Below are 22,138 nucleotides of genomic sequence, written 5' to 3' on the forward strand. Positions count from 1 at the left end.
TGGTGGGAAGACCAGCCATTTAGTCCCCTTTATTTTTCCTGAGTTCTCTACAGGTACTTAGTTTCAGTTTGGAGTTCAGATTTGGTGTCTTGCCTGTCTGGCTGTCAAGAGAGGACTGAATCTTGTTAGAGGCTGTATAAGCTCTTTGGGTTGAATTCTCTCTCTGCTTTGCCTTTACAATAGACTCTGTTGTGTAGACGTTTCCCCTTTTAAAGAGATGTTGGTGATAATCATGAGAAATGTTAATTGTCCTGAAAAGGGTGTTACAAAGGAGCAACTAGTGGAGGGAACTGGAGAGAAGGATGCATCTATGTATGAGGGTTAGGGGTGCTGGAGAGGAACTGTTACCTGAGGGATCTACCTGCTCAGTCTACTCTGAAATCACAGATGAAGTAGGGTTGAAGAGGCCCCAGCCTCTAGTGTTTACTCATGTGAGGCTAAATCATGTACCTTGAAATAAGGTTTAGGGAAGCAAAAAAGGCTCTTTCATGAAAACGTTTATTAATAAAAATATTTATGTAATGCTTCAGTTTATTAATTAATCAAATTAATTAAACAAATATGTTACTTACAACACAGAAAACTAAAGAAGATGTATAAGACATGCTTTCTCAATAGCTCCAGGGACACTAAGGTCCTGCTGGTGTGGATTTGGCATTAGATCCTTGCAGGCGAGGCAGCAGTCTTCCCTTCACTTTTAAGGCAGCTGCTCCTTGCCAGACACAGAGCACAGCAGTGTTGGAGACACACATGTGGTGCTGTCCCTGTCCCCCAAGGACTTAGAGGATAGTGGGGAGACTGACAGTGAACAAACAAAAGACATGAGGTGCTGCAGCATTGTTAGCAGACCAAACCGGGTCCAATTACTCAGTAGTCACCAACCAAATGACAGCTCTAAGATTTCATAAGAATCATGAGAAGGAATATAGTTTATAGCCAGCAGGTAAGGACACATGAGGGGAGGGGTGTTGTCACTTCCCCCAAAACATCTGTCCCCAAGTAAAGGATGGGATTCATTTTTATTCAGGAAAGCCATGCAGAAACACCGGGGTGAGCTTCATCATCACAGGTATAGGTGGGGACATTCCTGCCCATGTGCAGTTAAAAAACATGCCTATACATGCATCACATGTTCAAAATGGCAGAAAATCTCTACCCCTGGGAGGATATTTTAGTATTATAATGAGGGTATAATGAGAATAGTTCATGAAGAGGTCAGTATAGAGTCATCCAGGCCACTTTGGTCAGCCTTGGGTAGTTTCAGCCAGATCAACCCCCTGGTTCTGTAAATCATTCTGGGCTTGTCCCTGAAAAGATAGTTCTGGCAATCGTCAGTGTCAGGGATGGCATAGGTATGGAAGGAAGTTTAACCAATTAAGTTCCTTCTGTTAAACTCTTAGCAAACTGCAGGATGTGGTTACACGAACCTTATAAAACCTAGGATGTTCTAAGCAAAGTTATGGATTCTAAATAAAAGTTAGCCTATGCTAGGCTGCCTGCATATATAGGCATTTATAATAGGTGAAGTTACAACATCTCTGGTGCATCTATGTATAGGGGCTAGGGGTGCTGGAGAGGAGTTGTCTACTCTGAAATCACAGATGCTGTAGGGTTGAAGAGGCCCCAGCCTCTAGTGTTTACTCATGTGAGACTAAGTCATGTACCTTGAAATAAGGCTTAGGGAAGCAAAAAAGGCTCTTTCATGACAACGTTTATTAATAAAAATATTTATGTAATGCTTCAGTTTATAGGAAATTAATTAAACAATATGTTATTTACAACACAGAAAACTAAAGAAGATGTACAAGACGTGCTTTCTCAATAGTCCAGGGACACTGAGGTCCTGACAGTGTAGATTTGGCATTAGGTCCTTGCAGGCCAGGCAGCAGTTTCCCCTTCATTGATGATGCATTTCAGGAGGAAGCAGGGCAGGAGGCTAAGAAAAATCAGCAGGCACCATGTGCTTAATCTAGTTGAGTGTGAGGTGAGAAAGTCCTTCAGGTCTGAAAAGAACAAAAACAGAAAGTGTAAGAGACTCTGTTGCAGACTTGCTCTAAGGGTCTAAAACAGATGTTTGCACCTAATCTGATAAAGGTCCTTCCCTGCTTTGGCCTCCTCACTAGGCTTTGCCTGTGTCAGGGCTGGATAGGAGTGAACCCAGAGTCCACAACATGGGCACACCTGGCACCTGCCATAGCAACCAGAGATCACCGCACTTGCAGGAGGAAGCCAGCCTTGGGGGCACAGCTCAAGGAATATGTGCCTGCCTTCAGCTTCTCCATTCCTTGTGCTGCAGTCAGAAAAAATGGAACTTTTGTGGAACCTAAAATTTGTTGAAGAATTCACTGATTATCATAAAGGCAACAAAGCAGTGGCCCTGTAGCACATGAGCTGACCAAGGTGATCTTTCAGAGTTCCACACCAAGTCATGTAGCAACTGGGGACAAATATATTTGATTTAAAATACAATGCAATAAAATAGCTTGCAACTATCTGGTGCAAGGAAGGTCCAACTTTCCCCTATAGTCCTAACATTTTTTTTTTTTTTACTAGGGACAGTTTATTAAACAGAAGGAAAGTCCCCATGCCTAAAGCAATGGCAACAATCCCACAAGGAAGTAACAATAAACAGCTCCACAGCATTGTGGCACCACACCCCACAGTGCTCGCCTCCCCTGCTGTCACAATGTGGCTCCTCCACAGCAGGTCTCACTCTTAGCTCTAAGAGCCCATGAGTCTGGCTTTCGGTGTGGCTGGGCCTCCAGCCCAGATGTGCTGAGTAGGAATAACTGTCATTCTCTCCTAGTCTAAACTAACTGTCAGTCTCTCCTTGACTAAAGTCCCTTGTGACAAGTAATTACCGTGTGATGTTGGCAAGCCCCACAAGTATAGTCACAGGCAGGGATGCCAACTCCACCAAAGCATTCTCACAATCAAATCTAGGGCTGGATGTGGGGTCGGCTGGGCAGAAACGCACACAGCTAAGGAAGGGCCCCACTTTAGGAACGTCTCCCTGGAGCAGCTTTGCAAACAGGGCTGCCCAGCACCATACTCTATGATACCTCCAGGATATGAGAACCTGTGGTGAGCATGAAACAGTAGAATGAACAAGTAATTACAAAGACAAGCCACTGTAGAAGGGTCCCACTCTGCACTTGCTCACAGGTGGGCAGTCGAGGAGGCCAGACTCAGGATGGGACCAAAGTCAAACCCACTCCAAACCTGTGCACCTTCCCCACACCACCTCACCTGAGAAAGTGATGGTCCAGGGTACTAGACCCCACAAAACAGGAACCCTAACATCTGGGCCCAGAGGAGGCTCCAGAAAGGCTGATGATAAGACAGGTGCTCATAAAATAAAAAGCTGTTCAGGTGAAAAAAGGGTCAGCAAATACTGAACTTCGGAGTTGATTTTCCCCTGAGAGAAGGAAACAGGCTACCCACAAAGAAGGAGAATTCAGACCCTGCTGATTGTTTTTTCTTGTATATAAACTCAAAGGTCATTGTTTTAGTCAGCTTTGTGAATTAGGTTAGAACGAGTCAGCCCCTCATGCAGGGGTCCCGAAACTGGGGCTGTAAGCACCATGTGGTGTTCCTCCCAGGGAGCCCAAGGTTACCCTTTGCGCTGAGAGAAAACAGAACTTCCACTACGTATTTATAGGAAAAGAATTCTTAATATTTACAGTGTATATTAGAATCTAGTAAATCAATGGCTCTAAGCCCACCATTATTTTGTCATATCAAAAAAACTCTGCTACTGATGAATGATACACTATAAGCTAGGATACTTATACTTATCGAGTGGCCTTTTTTAGACTTAGTCAGACCTGGCAGATTTTTATCATGTACATTAGCCTGTGCATACGTGAAAAGGAAGGTATAAGTGAAATCAAGTTTGTGCATGCTCAGCATGGCAACTGTGTCACTACCACTGAAAGGAGAGCTTGCTCAAATATTTTTACTGGTGGAGTGGGAGATTTAAAAAAAAATAAAAACAGTTTGGGCCCAGCTGGGCGTGGCTCAGTGGTTGAGCATCCACCCACAATCCAAGAGATCGCAGTTCAATTCCTGATCAGGGCACATGCCTGGGTTGTGGGCTCCATCCCCAGTCAGGGGTGTGCAGGAGGCAGCCAATCATTGATGACGCTCTCATCACTGATGTTTCTATCTCTTTCTCTCCCTCTCCCTTCCTTTCTCTGAAATCAATGAATAAATTTGGCTTTTTTAAAAAAAAAACACACACACACAAAAAAAAAGTTTGGCCCAGCCAGTGTGGCTCAATGGTTGAGAATCGACCTATGAACCAGGAGGTCACAGTTTGATTCCCTGCCCGGGTTGCAGGCTCAATCCCCAGTATCGGGTATGCAGGAGGCAGCCAATCAATGACTCTCTCTCATCATTATGTTTCTATCTCTCCTCTCCCTTCTTCTCTCTGAAATCAATAAAAACATTTTTTTTAATCTTCACCTGAGGATATTTTTTCCATTGCTTTACAGAGAAAATGGGAGGGAGGGAGAGAGAGAAACATCGATGTGAGAGAGACACTTCAATTGGTTGCCTTCCACACGAGCCCCGACCCGGGCCAGGGATCAAACCTGCAACCAAGGTACATGCCCTTGGCCAGAATCGAACCCAGGACCCTTTAGTCTGCGGGCTGACACTCTAACCACTGAGCCAAACTGGCTAGGGCAATAAAAACATACTTTTTTTAAAAAATTTTTAAAGTTTGTTGGTCACCCTGGATGAGAATAACATCATGTTTCAATGTGAGGTCCAGAACAGAATTCCTGAAACTCTCCTATTTGTAGATACACCCTGATGCTCCTCGGACCCAAATGGCTTCCTCTTCTGCCATGACTTGCAGAAAGCTCACCCATTGGAACAACAGCTATCATGGGAGAACATCCCAGGAGGGCTTGACAAAGGGTCTGCTCTCTCCCAGGCAGCACACCATCATCTTGGTGCTGGCTGGGGCGAGGACCTGTGCGGACCATCCTCCCCACAGGTCATAGCCCCACAGACTGCAGCCCCACAGCCCCACAGCCCCACAGGCTGGCTCTGGCCCACAGATGTTTATTTGCTTGTTGATAGGTAGGTTGGTTTGTGCCAGAAATGTATTTTCAAAAATTGAGTTTGAAGCGACAGTGAGGCTTGTACTGACCGCAATTTGACATTTGCATTTCCTGTTTATCTTTGAAGGCATTTGAGTTTGCTACTTCACTGTGTCATTATTTAGACTCTAAATTTTGGAGCATTAAACTGGTTCTTGATGTTAATGAAATACTTAATTCTTTGGGTTCATGTGTAAGAAGAACCACCCTCAGTGTAATGAGATTTGGGGTTGCCTGATAGCTGAAAGCTTACTTTCTTTTTTAACCCTAATTAACTTAAAGTCCACCAAGTATTAGTGGGTTTTGTTCACAACCTAAAAAACACATTTTGATAAATTTACAAGTAATGCCAGATTATAAAGTAATTCTAACCTTCACTGTATGGATTTGAATACTTTGGTGATGTTAATGAAGTAACAATAGTTTACTTTGTTGTGCATAATATGTAACAGGTACAGTGCCTTTTCATCTTAACAAACAGTGGGTAAATACTCAGGTCTAATTTTGCATGTGTGGAGTCTGAAGCACAAACAAGTCCTTTAACCTTTCATAAAGATTATAAATATAAAAAGTATTTGGGGGGATTTGAACAAGTACTTTGAGGGATTTTTCATGCTTTCTCTATTGTGCCACATTTCCTCTTTAAATGCAATGTTAACAAGTGCAAATGAAGAAAATGGTAGAATGATAGTTACCTGTCTAAAGCATATTGTTTTTAGAACACCAAAAATGGATTCTTTGAACTGTAATGTAATAATAGGAAATGGCTTATATGGTGTTTATTTTTTGAAGCTGTAGTTGGAGCTAAGAAGTCAAAGGTCATACATTCATTTATTTAGAATTATTATGCACAAAGCATTATTTTAGGTCATGAAGCAGAAAAATTACAAAATAGCTCACACCAACAAACAAGATTATGTTGCAGACATTTTATCCTTCAATATCTGTGTGAGGGTGGAGGGCAGGTTATCCTCATTTTATACGAGAAAATTGAGGAACAAATAGTGTTCTCCTAAATCAGAATGAAAAAGCATGGCCTTGAAAAGGCATAATATTTGAGATAAAGAAAGCTTGTTATTCTTGGACCCACAGGGCATCAGAATAAATAAGGCCCTTTGGAGATCCTTCAGGCATTAGGTCCCTGGAGGAGCCAGAGGGTCACAATTTCATAGTATGCTGTAATCTATTTGTGATCCTCCATCCATATGTGTTCTTTTCACATCATTATAATTATATTGTCAACATAGTTTTCCATTCTAACTTCTATAAACTCTTCAAAATCATAATATCCAATTAAAGAATTTAAAACACCTACTTACTATTCTGTTGTTGGATTTAGAGCATAGCCAAATTTTTAATGTTCTAAATAACATTATCACAAAGACCTTCTTTACTTTGTATTGATAATTATTCTTGTAGGTATAGTACAGAATGGCACAGTGGCTGAGAATCATACCTTGAACCCTTGTGTACTGTTAGTGGGAATGTGAGCTGATACAGCCACTATGGAAAACAGTATGGAGGTTCCTCAAAAAATTGAAAATATAACTTCTGTACAAACCAGCAATTCAACTTCTGGGGTATTTAGCCAAAGAAATCCAAATCACTAATTCTAAAAGGTATATGCATCCCCATGTTCATTGCAGCATTATTTACAAATAGCCAAATATGTAAGCATACAAGTGTATCTCAGTGGATAAATGGATAAAGAAAATGTGACATATATTTAAAAGCATTCAGCCATAAAAAATGGGATATCTTGCCATATTTAACAACATAGATGTACCTTGAGGGATTATGCTAAGTTAAATAAGTCAGACAGAGAAAGACAAATGCCATGTGATGTCACATATGTAGAACCTTAAACAAACAACAACAAAAAACAAAAACGGGGAACTCATATATGCAGAAAACAGATTTGTGGTTGCCAAGGGGGGGAGGGGGTGTCCGTGAAATGGATGGAGTCAAAAGGTACAGCTTCCAGTTCTAAAAATAAGTCATGGGGATGTAATGTACAGGATAGCCACTATAGTATATAATAATACTGTATTGTAAATTTTAAAATGATAATACACTTCCGTGATTCACAATAAGTGTGACTGTCCTGAGCGATGAGTCGATCCAGTTTGTTCATTTCTGTGTTGCCTGGCACAGGTAGATCTCTATGGATCAGTGTGTATAAAGGAGCAACTGTATGCATGTGTAGATTGTGAGCACAGGACGAGGGTCCCCTTACCGCAGCCGCCGGGTGTCTGACGGGGGAGGCAGTGCAGGGCCCCGAAGACGCACCTGCAGAGCAGGCAGCCGCGGAAGGTCCAGGATCCGTGCACCAGGGCGCCGCACTCGCTGAGAGGCGGAGACCCCGCATCAGTGCAGCCAGCGCGCGCGCCCCGCCCTGTGAACGCGCCCCCGCCCTGCGAGCGCCCCACTCCGGTCCCGCCATCCCGCTCATCTCTGTACCCACCTGTGCCTCAGGTCGTGCTCGCAGTAACGGCCGGTGAAGTGGGCAGAGCACACGCAGAAGCTACCCAGCACGCAAGTGCCACCGTTCATACAGCAATGTGGCTGCGAGGGTGCACCTGTGGGGGTCGCCCGGGCGTCAGCTGGTAGCTTAGCGCGCTGCCCTCTACCTTAGATCCACGGCTGGAGGAGATCGCCTCGGGGAGGCAATAAAATCAGCTCCCTGGTAAGTGTGTTTGCTCACGTAAACCCTGCTTATTAATTAAGGGTTAAAAACAAACTGCCTGGGGTGAAGTCGGGTCAGGAACTAGTAGGATAGCAGGACTTCAAACCCTGCCCCCCAGCAAGTAGGGTCTCTTTCTTTTCCTGTCTTTCTTTCTCTCTTTTTTCTTTCTTTCTCTTTCTTTCTTTCTTTCTTTCTCTTTCTTTCTTTCTTTCTTTCTTTCTCTCTTTCTTTCTTTCTTTCTTTCTTTCTTTCTTTCTTTCTTTCTTTCTTTCTTTCTTTCTTTCTTTCTTTCTTTCTTTCTTTCTTTCTTTCTTTCCTTTTTTTTCTTTCTTTCTTTCTTTCTCCCTCTCCTTTCTCTTTTTCTTTCTTTTCTTTCCCTCCCTCCCTCCCTCCCTCTCTCTCCCCCCCCCCCCCCCCCCCCGTGTCTCTCTTTCACATGTTAAATTCAGGCTGTGACTTTCGTGACAGTGATTGAAGACAGGCCTCCCAGGCGTGGACCACCCACCGGTGCAATGACGCCACCCTAACCTCCAACAACCCCCCCCTCCTCCGCCAAAGGGATCCCCTGGGGACATGGGATATGGAGCCTGAGAGCCTGCAATAAGCCAAGCAAGAGTCCGCAATTATCTTGGGTTGGGATATTTGTTTTAAATACATTTCAGTCGGCTTTTCTGGACCTGAGAAAAATACACATTTAAGGGTAAACGCACGTGGACACAGACAATGGTGTGACGAGCCTCGGAGGGGGGTGTCAATAGGGGGAATAAAGGGAACATTTGTAATACTTTCAACAATAAAGGTTTTTTTAAAAATGAGCAAATGAAACATTTTACCAATGAAATAGAAAAATTTTTTTCAGAGCAAAAGAACACCTCACTAGGAAATATTTTTACTTCACAGTGTATCATCATTTGAAGATGATAAAATGTTCTCTCTTGGGTTTCTCATTTTATCTTTAATATAGCCCAGGTTTTTTCACACCCTAAATTTGGAGACCGGTGACTGAGATGATTGCAAAGGCATTAAGGCGGTCTGCGAACTTACCCTCTTGGGAAGCCCTGGAGTGGAGAAGCAAGTCCTCAGACCTCCAGCTCTCCGAGCTCCCATTCACCTCCCTTATATTATTCAGAGTCCAGTTGTGTGTTTTCTGCTGGAACTTCTGAACTGTAGCGTTGTTAATTTCTTCTCTACTACCTTTATGTTTCTCTCTTTGATAGGCTTTTAAAAACATTGAAAATATGAGACTGATAATGATTGAGAAACAAATACACAATAAAAACTAAAAAACTAAATAAAGTGCTTCTTACTGTTTCCCAAATGGATGATCTGTAACGCCAAACTGATCATAAACAGAAGCCTAGAATATTTAAAGTTTTGAAGTTTAAAATATAAAAAAGCATAAGCAGAAATTTACATATGTTAAAATGTAATACAATCAGATATAAGTATAAAGGCACATACAGTATTTAATGGCTAATAAACATTATGCAGTCATTTTGTAACTTGTAGATTTTGATTAATGTTGTTATCTCTTAGAAAGGTTTTGAGACCTAGAAAGTATACAGTATCTTAAGGAAAAGGAACAATCATGCATACATTGCAATTATTCTGGAAGCTTTTAACAGCCCCCCTTGACTCCTAGATGATCTCTGTCCTTACCTAATAGGGTGGCTCTGGGTCATTTTCTCACTGACAGGGCTGGTATGAGAGTCTCCTCTCATCAATATATTGAAGATCAGTTTCCAAGGAAGTTGAGTCTGACGGTGTTTGAATTTGAAGGTGTCTTTACTCCAGGTCCTAGAGTAACTGCGTCAGGATACAAGATGGATAAGTACAGAGACTCAGATATTTCCTACCCTCTGCCTACACCACAGGAAACAACAATGAGATCTCTGAGTTACGATGTGGAAGCTGCTAAGCAATTGCCTGTTGTGACAGGCAGGGCCCAGGCAGAGCCTCAAGGACTGTCCCCTCAATGAGGCTCAGCTGGGGAAAGGGGGGTGGAGAGGTGACTGATTCTCTCCCCAGCAGCTTACAGTGCTGACAGGAGCAAGAGTGGTCAACCCCTGGTGTAAAACATGGATGACGGAGGCAACAAGTCTTTCTCTCACTGAAAAAAGAAAAGAAAACAATTAAAAACTGAACATGAACAAATAAGTTTTCATAGGGAAAATGGAGATTTTATATTGCTAACTCTTTATACTGGGAGATGGGAGGGGATCCAGCTAGAAAAGGGAGCTGCTATGTGGAACATAACCAGAAGGCTTGGGTCCCAAAAGTCTTGAGTGGGGAACATGAATATAAAGGGAGACACTTCAATACCTGCTTTCTAAGGATGTGTCAATATTTCCACAGACTGAGACTTTTCTCTGTGCCCAGCATAGTGATAAATATGTCATATGCATTATTCATTTCATATAGCACTGCTCTACGGAAGCACTATTATCAATCCCCCACATAAAAGATGAAGCAACTAAGGCTTAGAGCTTAAGACTCTTGTGGCAGTTAGATCTTTGAAACACATGAAATACACAGATAGTATGAGAAGAAGGCTCCAGGGTGCTCAGTATCCAAAGACCTAGGAGCACAGGGGTAACTGCCACCCACCGTCATCTGATGATGATCCTACTCTGAATCCAAAAAGGGAGTGATTTAGGAGCCTCTTCTGAGACTCTGAGTCTCAATTTTTTCTAATTGCCAAAATAGTGACTCTCGGAGACCTTTTATCAGCACTAAAGAACTTTGGTGCAAATTGTTTTGTGATTTTAATATAAAAAGTGTTTTCTAAAAATAGCATGCTTCTTCCAAGGATGATATTATATTTGTTACTGATTTAAATTTTGAAATCTTCAAATGTGAGGTTTATTAAAGAAGTTTTTAAATAAATCAATAGTGAATCGGTGAGCCTAGCTGCAGTGAGGCTTCCCAACCACTAATTCTGTGAGCTGCCAGGACCAGGTTGGGACCAGCAGATCCTAATGGGCAGAACATGCAGAGGATGATACCTGGCACCTTCATGAAACATCTGTAACTGAAATCATGATAAACACACTTTTAAACTTAATGGTTACTTCCTGTTAATTTTATAATTTAGTTATACATAAAAGTAAGTATATTTTATTACCTTTAATCAATAGAAACTTCTATATGACCTAAATGGTTTATACACTAAAATGAAACCGGGTATAAGCTAAAGGATTTTATTTCTTTGAATAAGAACTATAGCGGGGTGGATGCAGGGTGGAGGGGATCAATGTGGGGGGGAAAAGGGGACATCTGTAATACTTTCAAAAATAAAAATAAATTAAATAAAAAATATTAACTGCTAAAAAAAGAAGTATAAAAACTGTTCAGTTTACAGGATGATACTAAATCCAAACCTAATACTAAATATTAATATTAATATACTATTAAATTATATAATATTAAAAATTTTAAAGTAGTATCTAAAAATCTAACTTTTCCCCACAGTTATTTTTAATTAAATTTATATTGTGGACTTTTCAAATTTACACAAAAGCTAGGACAAAGGTCCCATAAACCTGGCTGGGTTCAACAATTAAATATCAACCTTTGCCAATTTTATCTCATTTATTTCCCTCCCCCTCATATTTTTTCTTGAAGTTTTTAAAGCAAATCTCACATCATGGTATTTCTTATGTCAAATAAGGATTTGAAAATATGCACTGTATAAGTGGAAACTATAGAAATAAGAAAGGAAATGTCTTTCCAGAAAGACAGGATTGAGAGGCTAGACATAGCCATGGAATGTCTCACCTCTGGCTGTCTGCTTAAGATCTAAAGTCAGCTCTAGGGAGGGAAAGGGCTAATGGCCTAAGGTGGATAAAGTTGCTATACCCTCTTTTTCAGCATCCTATCACTTGCTCTCATTTACTTAAAGGTGTTATAAGAAGAATTTTGTATTTCATTGAAGAAGAGCCCAGGTTTTCTTGGTTAACAAGTCCCAGCTGGAAGGGGTTGCTTGGGAGCATCTGGAGGCCAAGTTGTGGGAAGGCAGACTCCCAGCTCTAAAAAGAGTCCTCTTTCTTGTTATCAATTGTAAACAGATAAGATTTGGAGCCAACTCACCCATCAGACCTCCAGTGGACCTTCTGACTCATTTGAGCTGCCATAAGGTGTGTTGGAATGGGGACACCCTGTCTCAGGATTGGAGACCACCCCACCTCTGTCTCCTTAGAATATCATTGATGAAAAGGTTCTGCAAAAAATTAGGTGTGAAGTAAATTTCTGAGAATGACTTTAAAGCAGTTTTGGTCAATGTGTGTTGCTCACTGGGTTCTCCCTTAAGCCACACCTCAGACCTTTCACTTCAGAAAGCCAGGGCAAGGCTGAGAACAGCATCAGGATTTTTTTCAGCAGCCCAGGTGACTCTGGTGTGCAGCCAAAACTGTGATCCTATGTCTATGTTCTGTTTGGCTATGTGCTCCGGATGATGGGATGCTCCTTTCAAGCCTTTGCATTTTACCTTTAAGCACAGTGTCTGATGCACCACACTACCACACAATGAAGTGTTGTTTGTGTAAATAAAAGGATAAATGGATTCTCATACTTATACCTACTTTTCAGTGAAGAAAGCGAAATCTAATTAGAAACCAGCTTGTAGACATATGATGTGTGAAAGGACAAACTTTTTTCTCCTCTCAAGGTTCTTCTGGCTGGTCTAATAATAAAATAGACTTGAAAGAGACTAGCAAGAGAAAAATAACCCAATTTAATACATACATATGTATGGGAACCTTGAATACATAGGAAAGTCAGAGACCCCGCTCATGTAGGAGAGATGGAAAGGGGGATTGAGGGATATAAAACATTCTGAGCTAGATAGGAGGTAATGCACCTTGGAGACTTTGGGTCATTGCAGGATAAGAAGAGCAGGTGTTTAGTAAATAGAAGTTTGTCCTGCCCTATAGATAGGTGCAAAGAGGTTCTCTCTCATAATCGCTTATTATGGGAAAGGCTCCTAATTCAAGTTCTTCTAGGTACTTAAGAGAGGGGGACAGAAGTTTCTCTTGAGCCTACAACTGAAGTTGCCTTTAGGTCAAAACAATCAGCATACCACAGAGGCACATTTTGAGGTGACTCATTCGGAACCCCCAAGGTTCCCTCTTTGGAAATTTTCCTGAGAATTTCACATTTCATAAGTTAGATTGGTAGATTGTTCTTTTTTGAAATTTTAAAAAAAATTTTTTAATTATAGTTGACATACAATATTATATTAGTTTCAGGCATACAACATAGTGGTTAGACAATTGTATGCTTTACAAAGTGTTCCCCCTGATATTTGCAGCACCCACCTGGCACCATATATTGGTATTACAATATTATTGACTATATTCCCTATGCCGTACTTTACACCTCCATGATTATTTTGTAATTACCAATTTGCACTCCTTAATCCCTTCCTATTTTTTTTACCTCTCCTCCCAATACCCCTCCCATTTGCAGTCATCAATATTGTATTTGTCTTTCTCTATCTGACTTATTTCACTAAGCACCATACCCTCTAGATTCATCCATGTTGTTGAGATGGCATGATTTCATTCTTTTTTTCATGGCTGAGTCATATTCCATTGTACATACGCATCACTTCTTTTTTATTTTTACACCACTTCTTCTTTATTCATTCATCAATTGATGGGTACTTAGGTTGTCTCTGTATATTGGCTATTGTAAATAATGCTGCAATGAACACAGGGATGCATATATGAATTTTCGATTTAGTGTTTTAGGTTTCTTTGGATAAATACCCAGAAGTAATTGCTGGATCCTTCTTTGTCTCTTATTATAGTCTTTGTTTTAAGTCTATTTTGTCTGGTATAAGTATTACTACCCCAGCTTTCTTTTATTTTGTTTTCATTTACATGAAATATCTTTTTCCATTCCTTTACTTTCAGTCTGTGTGCATTTTGATCTGAAGTGAGTTTCCTGTAGACAACATATGTAAGGGTCATGTTTTCTTATCTATTCAGCTGCCCCATGTCTTTAGATTGGAGCATTTAATTCATTTGCATTTAAAGTAATTGTTGATAGATGTGTATTTATTTCCATTTTATTATATATTTTTCTTCTTCTTCATAAAGAAGACCCTTTAACATTTCCTGCAACATTGGTTTGGTGGTGATAAACTACTTTAGCTTTTTTTTTGTCTGGGAAGCTCTTTTATCTGGTTTTCAATTCTAAATGATAGCTTTGCTGGGTAGGGTAATCTTGGTTGTGGGTCCTTTCTTTTCATCACTTTGAATATTTTGTGACAATACCTTCTGGCCTGCAAAGTTTCTGTTGAGAAATCAGCTTCCAGTCTTATGGGAGCTCTCTTGTAGGGAACTAACTGCTCTTCTTCCTTCCTTCCTTCCTTCCTTCCTTCCTTCCTTCCTTCCTTCCTTCCTTCCTTCCTTCCTTCCTTCCTTCCTTCCTTCCTTCCTTCCTCCCTCCCTCCCTCCCTCCCTCCCTCCCTCCCTCCCTCCCTTCCTTCCTTCCTTTTTTTATATGTCTTTATTGATTTCAGAGACAAGAAGGGAGAGAGAGAGAGAAATAAACATCAATGATGAGAGAGTCATTGACTGGCTGCCTCCTACATGCTCCCTAGTGGGCATCGAGCCCACAAATGAGGCATGTGCCCTGACCGGGAATCAAACTGCAATCTCCTGGATCATAGGTCGTTGCTCAACCACTGATTCCAGTCGGCCAGGACTAACTGCTTTTCTCTTGCTGCTTTTAAGATGCTCTATTTGTCTTTAATCTTTGCCACTTTCATTATGATATGTCTTTGTGGGGGCCTTTTTGTATTCATCTTGTTTGTATCTCTCTGCACTTCCTGGACTTGTATGTCTTTTTCCTTCAACTGGTTAGGGAAGATTTTAGTCATATATCTTCAAATAGGTTCTCAATCCCTTGCTCTCTCTCTCTTCTCCTTCTGGTACCCTTATGATGCAAGTATCGTTGTGTTTGATGTTGCCCCACAAGTTCCTTAAACTGTTCTCACTTTTTTTAATTCTTTTTTCTCTTCAGTATTCCAATTCGGTGTTTTCTGATATCTTCTCTTTCAAATACCTGATTCAATCCTCCGCTTCCTCTAATCTGCTGTTGATTTTTTTCTAGTGTATTCCTCATTTTTGGACTGGTTCTTTTATGGTTTCTATGTTTTGTGTTTTTTTTTAACCTTCATTGTTGAAAATATTACACATGTCCCCTTTTTAAACACATTGATCTCCTCCACCCCGCATCCACCCCATGTCCAAGCCATCCCCATAGCAATGTCTGTGATCATGGGTTATGCTTATAAACATATAAGTTGTTTGATTAATCTCTCCCCACCCACTCCCCCACCCCCACTTTCCCTCTGAGATCCCCCAGTCTGTTCCATGTTTCTATGTCTCTGGATCTATTTTATTCATCAGTTTATTTTATTACATTCCACATATAAGTGAGATCTTGTGGTACTTGCCTTTCTCTGACTGGCTAATTTCACTTAGCATAATACTATGCAGTTTCCTCCATACTGTCCCTAAAGATAAAAGGTTCTTTTTCACAGGTGTGTAGTATTCCATGGTGTAAATGTCCCACAGCTTTTTTTACCCACTCATCTACTGATGGGCACTTGAGCTGTTTCCAGATCTTAGCTATTGTAAATTGCACTGCTATGAACTTAGAGGTGCATAAGATCTTTCTAATTGGTGTTTTGGGTTTCGTAGGATATATTCCTAGAAGTGGGATCACTGGGTCAAGTGGCAGGTCAATTTTTCATTTTTTAAGGAAATCCATACTGCTTTCCATAGTGACTGCACCAGTCTACATTGCCACCAGGAGTGTACCAGGGTTCCCTTTTCTCCACACTCTCACAAGCATTTGTCATTTGTTGATTTGTTGGTGGTAGCCAATCTGACAGGTGTGAAGTGATACCTCATTGTGGTTTTAATTTGCATGTCTCTAATGATTAGTGACTGAGCATTTTCTCATATGTCTCTTGGCCATCTGTATATCCTCTTTGGAGAAATGTCCATTTAGGTCCTTTGCCTATTTTTTAATTGGATTGTTTGTCTTTCCTTTGTTAAGTTGTATGAGTTCCTTATATATTTTGGATATTAACCCCTTATCAGATGTGTCATTGGCAAATATGTTCTCCCATACAGTGAGCTCCCTTTTCATTTTGTTGATGGTTTCTTTTGCTGTGCAGATGCTTTTTATTTTGATGTAGTTCCATTTGTTTATTTTCTCCTTTGTTTCTCTTGCCCTAGGAGATGTATTAGCAAACACATTGCTACAAGAAATATCTGAGATTTTGCTGCCTGAATTTTCTTCTAGGATTTTTATGGTGTCATGTCTTACATTTAAGTCTTTTATCCATTTTGAGTTTATTTTTGTGTATGGTGTAAGTTGGTGTTCCAGTTTCATTTTTCTGCATGTACCTGTCCAATTTTCCCAACACTATTCATTGAAGAGACTGTCTTTACTCCATTGTATGTTCTTGCCTCCTTTGTCAAATATTAATTGACCATAATGGCGTGGGTCAATATCTGAGTTCTCTGTTCTGATCTATATGTCTGTTCTTGTGCCAGTACCAGTCTGTTTTGATTACAATGGCTTTGTAGTATAACTTGATATCTGGTATTGTGATCCCTCCAACCTTGTCCTTCTTTCTCAAGATTGCTGTGGCTATTCAGGGTGTTTTTTGGTTACATATAAATTTTTTAAATGTTTGTTCTAGATCTCTGAAATATGCTGTCGGTATTTTAATAGGAATTTCATTGAATTTATATATTGCTTTGGGTAATACCGACATTTTAATTATGTTAATTCTTCCAATTCATGAACATGGTATATTTTTCCATTTGTTTATATCTTCCTCTATTTCTTTTTTCAGTGTCCTATAGTTTTCTGAGTACAGGTCTTTTACATCTTTTGTTAAGTTTATTCCTAGGTATCTTATTTTTTTAGTTGTGATGGTAAATGGGATTTTTTTTAGTTTCTCTTTCTGACAGTACATTATTTGTGTATAAAAATGCCATTGATTTCTGGGTGTTAATTTTGCATCCTACTACATTGCTGAATTCATTTATTAAATCTAGTAGGTTTGGGTGGAATCTTTAGGTTTTTCTATGAACAATATCATGTCGTCCGCAAATAATGACAATTTTACTTTCTCCATCCCAATTTGGATACCTTTGTGTTTTCTTCTTATTTGATCACTGTGGCTAGCACTTCCAGTACTATGTTGAATAAGAGGTGAAAGCGGATAACCCTATCTTCTTCCTGTTCTTAGGGAAAATATTTTTAGTTTTTGCCCATTGATTATGATGTTGGCTGTAGGTTTGTCATATATGGCCCTTATTATGTTGAGGCATAATCCTTCTATTCCCACTTTGCTGAGAGTTTTTATCAAAAATGGGTGTTGGATTTTGTTGAATGCTTTTTCTGCATCTATTGATATGATCGTGTGATTTTAATCTTCCAATTTGTTTATGTGATATATCATGTTTATTGATTTGCAAGTAGTGTACCAGCCTTGCATCTCTGGAATATATCTATTTGGTCATGGTGTATGATCTTTTAATACATTGCTGTATCCAATTTGCTAATATTTTTTTGAGGATTTTAGCATCTATGTTTATGAGGGATATTGGCCTGTTATTCTCTTTCTTTGTAGTGTCTTTATCTGGTTTTGGAATTAGGCTAATGCTGGCCTGGTAAAAAGAGCTTGAAGTGTCCTCCTTCTTGGATTTTCTGAAATAGTTTGAGGAGGGTAGGTGTTAGTTCTTCTTTGAATATTTGGTAAAACTCCCCTATGAAGCCATCAGGGCCAGGGCTTTTATGTGCTGAGAGCCCTTTGATTATTGCTTCAACTTCATCAGCAGTTACCTACCTATTCAAGTTATCTGAGTCTTCCTGATTGAATTTTGGAAGGTTGTATTTTTCTAGGAATTTTTCCATTTCATCCAGGTTGTCCAGCTTGGTGGCTTACAGTTGTTCACAGTATTTTCTTACAATCCTTTGTATTTCTGTTGGGTCCGTTGTTATCTCACCTCTTTTGTTCCTAATTTTATTTATTTGGGTCCTCTCTCTTTGTTTCTTGATGAATCTGGCTAAAGGTTAATCAATCTTGTTTATCTTTTCAAAGAACCAGCTTTTGATTTCATTGATCTTTTGTGTTGTTTTTTAGTCTCTATGTCATTTATTTCTGCTCTGATATTTATTATTTCCTTCCTTCTACTTACTCTAGGCTTTTCTTGTTGTTCTCTTTCTAAGTTTTTAAGTTGTAGGGTTAGAGAGTCTATTAGAAGTTTTTCTTGTTTTTTGAGGTAGGGTTGTAGTGCTATGAACTTCCCTCTCAGGACTGCTTTCATTGTGTCCCATAGATTTTGAGTTGTTGTGTGTTCATTTTTATTTGTTTCCAGGAAGTTTTTTATTTCTTCCTTGATCTCTTTGGTAACCCATTCATTGTTTAATAACATGCTATTTAGCTTCCGTGCGTTTGCATGTTTTCTTAGTGTTTTTAGTGTAGTTGATTTCTAATTTCATGCCACTGTCATCCGAGAAGATGCTTGATATGATTTCAGTTTTCTTGAACTTGTAAAGACTTGTTTTGTGTCCGAACATGTGGTCTATCTTTTAGAACATCCCATGTGCACTTCAGAATGCATATTCTGCAGCTTTGGGGCAGAATGTTCTGTAAATTTCAATTAAATCCATCTCATCTAGTGTGTCATTTAGGGTCACTGTTTCTGTGTTGATTTTTTTGTCTGGAAGACCTATCCAGTGAAATAAGTGTGGTGTTTAAGTCCCCTAGTATGACTGTATTGCTGATGATTTCTCCCTTAAAGTCTTCTAGAAGTTTTTATAAATTTAGGTGCTCCTATATTGGGTGCATATATGTTTATCAGGGTTATATCCTCTTGTTGGATTGATCCCTTTAGTATTATGTAATGGCCTTTCTTGTCTCTTGTTATGGTCTTCATTTTGATGTTTATTTTGTCTGATATGAGTATTGCTACCCCAGCTTTTTTTTCATTTCCATTTGCATGGAAAATTTTTTTCCATCCCTTCACTCTTATCCTATGTGAGTCATCTGTTTTGAGGTGAGCCTCTTGTAGACAGCATATGTTGGGGTCATGTTTTCTTATCTATTCCTCCACCCTATATCTTTTTATTGGGGCATTTATTCCATTTACACGTAAAGTTATTATTGATAGATACTTATCTATTGCCTCTTTAATTCTTTATACCTATGTTTCTCTCTCTATTTCTACTTCTAATTGCAGCAGATCCTTTATCATTTCCTGTAATGCTGGTTTGGTGGTGATAAACATCTTTAGCCTTTTTTTTCTCTGGGAAGCTCTTTATTTCATCATCTATCTTGAATGATAACCTTACTGGATAGAGTAGTCTTGGTTTCAGATCCTTGTTTTGCATTACCTTGAATACTTCATGCCATTCCTTTCTTCCCTGTAGAGTTTCTGATGAGGGATGAGCTGACAGCCTTATGGGGGCTCCTTTGTAGGTAACAGATTGCTTTTCTCTAGCTTCAAGAGTCTCTCTTTGTCTTGAATGTTTGGCTTTTAAATTATGATGTGTTTAGGTGTGGGCCTCTTTGGATTTTTCTTGCTTGGGACTCTCTGTGCCTCCTGAACTTCTGTGACTTTTTCCTTGACCATATTAGGGAAGTTTCTGCCATTATTTCTTCAAACAGGTTCTCTAACCCTGCTTACTTTTGACCTCCTCTGGCACTCTTATAATGCAAATATTATTACATTTCATGTTGTTCCACAGCTCCCTTAGGCTGTCCTCCAGTTTTTTAATTGTTTTTCTTCTTGGATCTCTGGCTGAGTGATTTTTTCTACCCTCTCTTCTAATTCACTGATTCAATACTGTTTCCTCTAATCTGATGTTTATTTCTTCCAATGTATTTTTTATTTCTGCTATGTCATTATTAATTTCATTCATAGTTTCCATATCTTTTTTTCATGCTCTTGAGCATCCTATCAGAACTGTATATCTGATAGATTGCTTATCTCCATTTCATTTAGCTCTTTTTCTGGAGACTTCTCTCATTCATTCATTTGGGGCTTGTTTTTTGGTCTCCCCACTTTGGCTGCCTATTTGGATTTGTTTCAATGTATTAGGTAGGTCTGCTAGGGCTCTCAGTCTTTTTGGAGGGTCTCTGGTGCAGGCCAATATCATATGCAGTTTGTGGCTGGCCCTGAATACCCTGTTTGGAGCTATCAACAACCTTAGGCTTGAGGTCTCCTCTGCTGGGGCTGGGTGCATTTGGACAGGACAAAGATGCACACCGAAGTCTGCTTTTCCAAGACCCAGGTGCAGAAGTAGATCAGGCAAAGACTCAAAGCACCCTGAGGTCTGTCTCTGCCTGCAGGCTGATTAATCTGATTCTTTTAATGAGTCTCAGGCTGTAGAAATTCCACAGGATGGGGCAGCTAGTTGATATTAGCCTTTTAACAAGCCTCAGGCTGTAGAAACTCTTGGGTAGGGTGAGAGGTTTTCCAGTAGGTTGGGGCAATTGCTTCCCCCCTCAGGCAAAAGCAACAAACTGTATGCCTGAGAAAGACATCCTCCACCATATGGGGGAATGACTCGGCACAGGAATCCAGACCGTCGCCCTCTGATCTCATTCTCCAGAGCCCACATCTGCAGACTCTCCCCATGTTAATACCCAGTTTTCATGAGATTGATTCACAGAGACCAAATTGAGTGTTTGGAATTTATTCAGCTAGTGGCTACGAGTGGGCTAATGCCCTAAACAGACTCGAAGCCCCAAACAGTCTTCACAGGGAGAATATAAAGGCAAAACTGTATCCTGGTTGGCATGGAGAGGGGTGGGAACCTTGCAAAGCAATGTACAGAAGCCAAAACAAGCATCGTTTAACTGTTACGGTTGCCTATTTCCTGGCACTAGCCTGTAACTGTGTGTTCAGGGATATGGAACAGGGTTGACAGATTTAAAATGAGGGTTACATGCTTCATGATTGAAAAATGAGGGTTACATGCTTCATCCCCCACTCCTGTTTGTAAATTATGATGAGAATGAAATCCTTGATTCTTCCTTGGAGGGTAGAGAATTATATTCGGTTCTAAGAATCATTAATTTTACAGAGTTGATTCTATCTTTAACAAAAGAAGCCAGGCAATTAAGGAGGCAGGGACCTATGATAAGGGCAAGTATGAGGAGGACTAGGGGTCCAGCTATTGCAGATAAGAGGGTTGTGAGCCAAGGGGACCAGTTAAATATACGATGATACCAATTTTGCGAGCTCTTGAGCTGCCTTCTGCTTTCCTTAGTATTTTTCCATACAAGGGATAGAGATTTCTGGATGATACCAGTGTTGTTGGCATAGAAGCAACAGGTTTCCCCTAAGGCAGCACAGAGGCCTCCTTGCTGTAGGAAAAGGAGGTCTAAACCCCTGTGATTTTGGAGGACTACTTCTGCTAAGGATTCTACCTGTTCATTAAGGGCAGATATTGAGGCTTCTAAGTGGATAAGATCTGTATTAACCTGTTCTGTGAGTTCGCAAATATGGAGATCAGAGGTGACTAGGGCAGCTGAATTTATAGCTGCGGATCTGGCTATGCCAAGTCCAGCTAGAATAGGCAGGAGGAGGGGGATTGCTCGTTTCCAATGAGTTAAACCTTCAGGGGGAAAAATAAGGGTGTTCCCTTCTGACCCACTATAAATAGAGACCTGTGATAGGACATATACAAGGAAACAGAAAACAGGATTACAGGGGTCTTGTAGTTCCTCAGAACTGAGACAGCGAGTTAAGCCTGTGGTGCATGCAAACCATGTATTGTTTGGACCCGGAAAATGCTGTCTAGAGGAGGAGAAAGAGGAGTTGAAGTATAATGTTGTGTTACAGAGGTTAGAATATGGTTTGGGAATATCACTGTTTCCAGCGAGGAGGCATAATCCCAGGCCTTGTATATCTCCTAATGTAAGTTGATGGGGCTCTTGATGGCAATTGGACTGTTCTGAAGTCGGGGTAAGAGAGAGAGATACCCCTATGCCTGAATAGTAAGGGGGTTTAGAGGCTAGACATAGTCAACAGTCAGCGTGTGTAGGATTACATGGTGTATAGCTGTCAAGAGGGAGAGTAGGGGCACTTCTGCAGGTGCTGGATTAGTAGCCTTATAATGTTGACTTAGATGGTTTAGGGTAGCAGGTTTTGGTTGTGCAATAGGGACAGGGAGCTTTAGCTCAGCTATGGGAACTATGGGCCTTTTTGGTTGGAGACTTGGTCTCTTCTGGATGGTAAGAAGAGTTCCAGTATCATAACCAGTTCTACAGAACCGGATATCGCACATCTGGCCTGTG

At 40.3% G+C, this 22,138-nt stretch overlaps 1 protein-coding gene across 1 annotated transcript; it reads right to left on the reverse strand.

Annotated features, from left to right (window-relative positions):
- Positions 1 to 1,863: 1,863 nt before the first annotated feature.
- Positions 1,864 to 9,518, reverse strand: CFC1 (cryptic, EGF-CFC family member 1). Its single transcript, XM_087813743.1, is given in 7 exon segments — positions 1,864 to 2,003; positions 7,348 to 7,457; positions 7,576 to 7,702; positions 7,705 to 7,737; positions 8,842 to 9,015; positions 9,105 to 9,154; positions 9,457 to 9,518. Coding segments are annotated over 7 exon segments (696 nt in total).
- Between the last annotated feature and the right edge of the window lie 12,620 nt (positions 9,519 to 22,138).

Source organism: Miniopterus natalensis, chromosome 2, assembly GCF_054644295.1.
Source record: "Miniopterus natalensis isolate mMinNat1 chromosome 2, mMinNat1.hap1, whole genome shotgun sequence".
NCBI lineage: Eukaryota > Metazoa > Chordata > Mammalia > Chiroptera > Miniopteridae > Miniopterus > Miniopterus natalensis.